Source organism: Fukomys damarensis, unplaced genomic scaffold (genome assembly GCF_012274545.1).
Source record: "Fukomys damarensis isolate Sample0158 unplaced genomic scaffold, DMR_v1.0_HiC HiC_scaffold_12, whole genome shotgun sequence".
Lineage (NCBI taxonomy): Eukaryota > Metazoa > Chordata > Mammalia > Rodentia > Bathyergidae > Fukomys > Fukomys damarensis.
In genome coordinates, this window is record NW_022900924.1 from 4,830,255 (window position 1) to 4,835,708 (window position 5,454).

Below are 5,454 nucleotides of genomic sequence, written 5' to 3' on the forward strand. Positions count from 1 at the left end.
TGAAGGGCAATGTGACTCAACAAATTAAAGTCCTACAAACTTTTGTTCAACCTAGAAATTCTACCGCCCCAAAGTAATCATCAGAAAAGGGACTAGTAGTTAGGGAACAAGGTTGTTGATCAAAACACTGTCATGGTGCAAAATGAGATACAACTTAAGCATGCCACAGCAGGGGCTAAATTCAATAAATGATGATACTTTCCTGGATGAAAAACTATGCAGTTGCTTAAAATTTTGTAGCTGAGTGACATGGAGAATGTTCATAGTTATGGTACTAGATAACAGCAACAGCAAAAAGGCCAACAAATAGAAATATATTAATATTAATTGGGGTTATCATCCTCTAGACTACAAATCATAGAAACCCAAAGTTAAGGTGGTTTAACCAGTAAAGGAAATCTGTTGGCCCAATTATTTACTTATTTTTGCAATATTGGGAAATGAACCCAGGGCCTTCACGTTGAGCTACGTCCCCAGCCTTTATTTTTATTTTGAAACAGGGTTTCACTAAGCCACACTATTGTTCAAACTGAGCTCAAACTTGCGATCCGCCTGCCCCAGCCTCCCAGAATGCTGGGATTAATGTCACGTGCCACCACACCCAACTGGCTCAAATAATTATTTTGTTTTGTTTTACTCACTATATACTGCAGGATGGCCTCAAACTCACAGCCATCCTCCTGCCACAGCCTCCCAAGTGCTGAGATTACAAGAGTGTGCCACTATGCCTGGCTCAGATAATTTTTCAAAAAATAGTAGTAGGAGTGTTGAAGTAAGGGTCGGCCCAGCTGATGGAGTCACCAAGATCTGGTCCCTCCATTGTACTCCTCATACTGTCAGCTTATCCACAGGTCAATGACCTGCATGTTGTCAACTGGCTGACAACAGTAACCAGAGTCACAGGCGTCTTCATTCACCTCTAATGAAGGTGGGGTCGTCTTTCATCTTTTTTTTTTTTTTTTTTTTTGCTAACCCCAGGAAAGAAAACAAGCTTTCTATTTTAAATCCTCAGTAAACGTCTCCTTACATCTCACCAGTCCCCGCCATGACCCAATCAGGTGCCGTGGGAATTGTTCATTGGCTTAACCAATTGAGAGCTCCAGAAAGGGTCAATCGTATTCTGGTTCCTATTAAGGAGATGGATTGTAATGAATGTTGTGACAGCAGTACAGTGGCCAATTTTGTTAGACATATAATCCACACACACACACACACACACACACACACACACCTAGACTAAAAAAATTCTAGAAAGAAACAATTGGAAAAGTCAAAATGATTGGTAGGTAACATTATTAGTGAATGTCTTTCTCCTTTATACTCTTCCTGTATTCCAATACGTATGCATATACAAATAGTAAGCTTTAGTTTCAAAAACAATGGAGCATATCCCAGTGGTTCCTCCATCCCAATCCTTATTCCAGCAGGGGCCCCAGAGTGACTGAGGCCAGAGCCTGTGGTTTTTCTGCTGACAGAGTCAAACTCCAGTGCCCCGTGGGCCCTTGTTGTTCACTGGACAGGTGCCACCAAATCACTCTCTTTGCATTAACCTGGACACTGTGGCCTGTGGGAGCCATGGCGTGGGCTGCTGAGGGTTGACCAGACAGCCAGGAGAATCATCAGTGGAGACAGTGGCTGCAGTATTACCAGAAATATTCTGGCATCAGCAGCGTGTGCGTCCCAAGATCTCTCAGGACAAATCTCTGCTACTAATTCATACCCCTTGTGTGGCTATAATCTAGGCCAACAGCCTTCCTTGGGTAGGAAGGTCAGAGTCAGCCCTTGGTTTAAGAATCAAGGCTCAGCCGGGCATCATGGTGCACGCCTGTAATCCCAGCACTCAGGAGGCTGAGGCACGAGGACTGCTGTGAGTTCCAGAACAGCCTGGGCTACATAGTGAGTTCCAGGTCAGTCTCAACTACACGGTGAGACCCTGTCTCAGAAAACAAAACAAAAAAACAAAAAAACAGGGTCAGGGCTCAGTCAGTAACTGGGCTTAGTCTTCAATCTGTGACCAGGATCAAAGCTCAGTATGTGACCAGATTCAGGGCATAGTTGGAGGTTGGGGCTCAGTTACTAGAGTTTTCCGACAGAGGGTCAGAATTCAATCTGAAATCAGGGCCAATCCCAGGGATTGAACTCAGAACCTTGCACTTGCAAGGCAGGCAGAGGCACCACTGAGCTAAATTCCTGGCCCTGGGGCTCAGTTTATGACCAAGATGAGAGCTTAATCTTCCACTAGAATCAGGGTTGCATTTAAAACAAGGATTACTCTGGACTGAGTAACTGGATCAGTCTGTGATTAGGTCTTAATCTTAGGCTAAGACAGGATTCAATCTGTGTTCAGAATTAAAGTCTCAAATTGGAATTAGTTTTTTTGTTGGGCTTGGATCCCAGCTCAATATGTGACTGGTCAGGGCTCATTCTAAAATGATAGAATTCAGTCTAGAACTGGAGTAGAGAAGCTCTGTCTTTATATGACACCAAGGCTCAGTCAAATTCAAATTAAGAAATAAGTTGGATGTGGGATCAGGGCTATGACCAGGGCTCCGTTCTGAGTTGCAATAAAGAAATTTCTGGAGACAGGTGAGCCTAGGGTAGACCAGTCTGTAAGAATTGAGAACCCCAGGCAGGCGTAGTAGGGTCTGGTCCCTGCAGTAAGCTTCCCCTTCCCTACTGAGGCCGGTGTCCTAGAGCCTTCTAACCTACATGGCTCTGCTGCTTGAGATCCCCTCGCGCCGGAATAAAAATAGCCACTCACTTCAGAGCAGCTGACAGCGGGTGCCAGGCTGCCTGGGTGGAGCGGGAGCTGTAGAGAGGGAGGAGGGTTGCCCACGCTCAGCCACAGCTGTGTGACCTTGGGAAAGTCACCCCTCTACCTCAAGCCCATTTCCTAAATGGCAGAATGGAGGGTGAAGATGGTACCCGCCCCAGAGAGAGGAAAGGAGGGACCAGTGACACAACATATAGCACTTGTTACTTGGAGGGAGGTCTTGGGAGAAGCAATGCTCCTTAACCACCTTCCCACAGTACCCTTTTTCAATCTCTACCTATTGCCGGACATTTCCCACACACTGGCCCCAGTATGACCTCCCTCTGGGTGGTCCTGTGTCAGAGTGACCGGGGAAAGAAGGACAGATCCTTCTGTGCCATCTTCAAGTGTCCCTGGAAGAAGTGAAGAAGACAAGGAGAAAAGAAGAAAAAGACTTCTCTCCCTTCTGTGTCATGGTGTGTTTAGTCTGAGCCAGTCCTCTGGGAGGCACACGTCCAGATTTTGCATCCTCCCACGGGCAGAACCGTCCACACCCATACCTCTGCACCTGCTCTTCTCTCTGCTTCCCGGGCACGTCTCCCTTTCAGTTTGGCATCACGGACTGTCCTTCCAAGAAGGAGTTCAGCAGTCACCTTTCCTGCAGGGAAGAGATATCTACTACCTCCCTCAGAGAACCCGCACGGTCCATCCTCTACTGGGCCTCCGTTTCTCTTACCAGATAACTGTGGAGTGACTGAGACGGTTTCCCTTCCTATTCCTGACCCAAACAACTTGAAAGGGAGCCCTAAGAGTTTCCAGAAGGGGCTGGATAAGCTGTACCCGCCGCCGCAGGTCCCTCGTGCCTCCGTGAAGCCCCGAAGAGGAGGAAGCGAGGGGGAGTCAAGAGAGGCCTCCGGAGACAGCCATCTCCAGGGGGGCGGTTCTCCCTGGCAGCTGCCCCCAGCCTGCCTGCGCCCTGAGCCCTAGAACCTGTTATCAACCTCCTTAGTCATCATACTGGGAGCTCAAATATAGCTCCTACCGCTCCCCTCTCAGGCAGGGTCCGCCCGCCCTGCCTCCCCTTCCTCCCAGGGATGCAACCATTGCAGGCCTCAGCTGCAGCGTCTACCAAATGGGTGGGCTGAAGTCGGCGATGAGAGTGAGGCTGATGAAGATGATGAAGACACCTAAGAGCCTTTACGGAGAGCCTGCTCCTGCCAGGCTCCGTGCTAAACATTTTATATGAATTACCTTGTTTAGTCTTCACGGCAAACTTAAGAGATACCTGCTCCTTCTCTCTCCCTCACAGAAATCAGGAATTTCAGCAACTTCCCCCAGTGAGTCAATGTCAAGGCCCGGGGGCATCTGAGCTGGGAGTTCCCAACCCTAGGACTGGTCCTAGGGGCCTGGATCTGCTCCCCCCCCCCCCCCCCCCGACACCAATCCCTTCCAAGACTGCAGTAGAAGCTGGTAATCTTGGGAGCCTAACTTTTCTCACTTGTCAAATAAGAGTCAGAGGTGAGCTCAAATTTTCCTTTACTCTCCGGTGACTTGAGCACCACCGCCCTGTGCGCTCTTAAACCCACCCTAACACCATCTCCACCCTCACCTCCAACTCTGCCACCACCTCATCCATCAAAATGACGCCCTCACCAACTCCGCTGCCCCATCTCACCTCCACCCTCACTGCCGTTACCGCTATCCCTTCGTTCTACTACCGTGGACCGCGGTCCGTACCTTCGTCACTACCGCTCCTCCAGTTCCACAGTCGAAGTTCGACCGCCCCAGTTCACCAGGTGACCTTGAGCAAGCTCCCTCCTGAACCAAACCCAGAGTCCTAGAGAGAGGAGAGCTGAAAGGAGCCTCATTGAGCCGGGCCTAGGTGTGGGGACATCTGAGGGCAGCAAGGTATCGGCGGAAGGAGGGGCCGGCGCCTAGGCCGAGATGGAAGAGGACTCCAGTGACTGGAGCCTGAGTGTCCGGTTCTGGAACGGGACGAGTGAAGCCACGCAGAAGTGGGGCAGTGCAAGAGGAAGAAGAACAGATACTGGGCCTGAAAATGGAGCAAGGGTGGGGGCCACGACAAGGCCTGAGCCGGCAGGGGGTCAGGAAGGACGGGATCAGGTTAGGAACTCAGTGTCCTTGAGGCCCTGGAGAGAGTACTGACCTCTGAACCACCACCTGTCTTGCAGGTGTGTTTACGCTCCTCCCAGGAGCAAGGGCTTGCCAGGCTCTCTGGCGTGAGGGCGGGGACAAACAGTGGTCTCCTGCAGGCTTCCAGTTGGGACCTAGGCTAGGAGGATGAGCACACCCCACCCGCCATGGCCCTTCCGACCTCAGCAGCCAACTTGCAGGGTTTCCAGAGGGTAGCCACCTTGCTCTGTTCACCTCCAGCCTAGGAAGTAGGGGCCTGTGCCTTTAAATTCTCAGCAGGTTGAAACGGCTGATGACATCACGGTTCCCGGGAGCGGAGGAGCTGGAGCCAGAGCCCGAGGGAGCCCGGGCTGCTGGGGGCTGCAGACATGGAGGGCCAGATCGGCAGTGGTAATGGGAGGCCAGGGACCCGGGCTGGCCTGGGCTCCTTGCTTGTGCCTCATGGGGTTTCTCAAACTGGAGCACCATCCAAGGTAAGACTCCCCAAAACCTGGAACCTAGAGCCGCTATTCCGGATCCCTAGTCTCACATCCCACATATATATATAT

General features: G+C 50.7%; 1 protein-coding gene and 1 long non-coding RNA gene across 2 annotated transcripts in view; one reads left to right on the top strand and one right to left on the bottom strand.

Annotated features, from left to right (window-relative positions):
* Positions 1–3,316: 3,316 nt before the first annotated feature.
* Positions 3,317–5,181, bottom strand: LOC117285692. The gene is made up of 3 exons (XR_004516755.1): positions 4,920–5,181; positions 4,490–4,589; positions 3,317–3,410 (listed from the first exon to the last, which is right to left on the bottom strand). It is a non-coding gene; the product is annotated as an uncharacterized LOC117285692 (long non-coding RNA).
* The window catches only part of Inpp5j (inositol polyphosphate-5-phosphatase J), a 10,259-nt gene continuing 9,984 nt past the window's right edge, over positions 5,180–5,454 (top strand). The window contains exon 1 of the mRNA XM_010603817.3: positions 5,180–5,379. Within this exon, the coding sequence (XP_010602119.1) occupies positions 5,275–5,379 (105 nt within the window). The 5' untranslated portion in view covers positions 5,180–5,274. The remainder of the gene's footprint in view (positions 5,380–5,454) is intronic.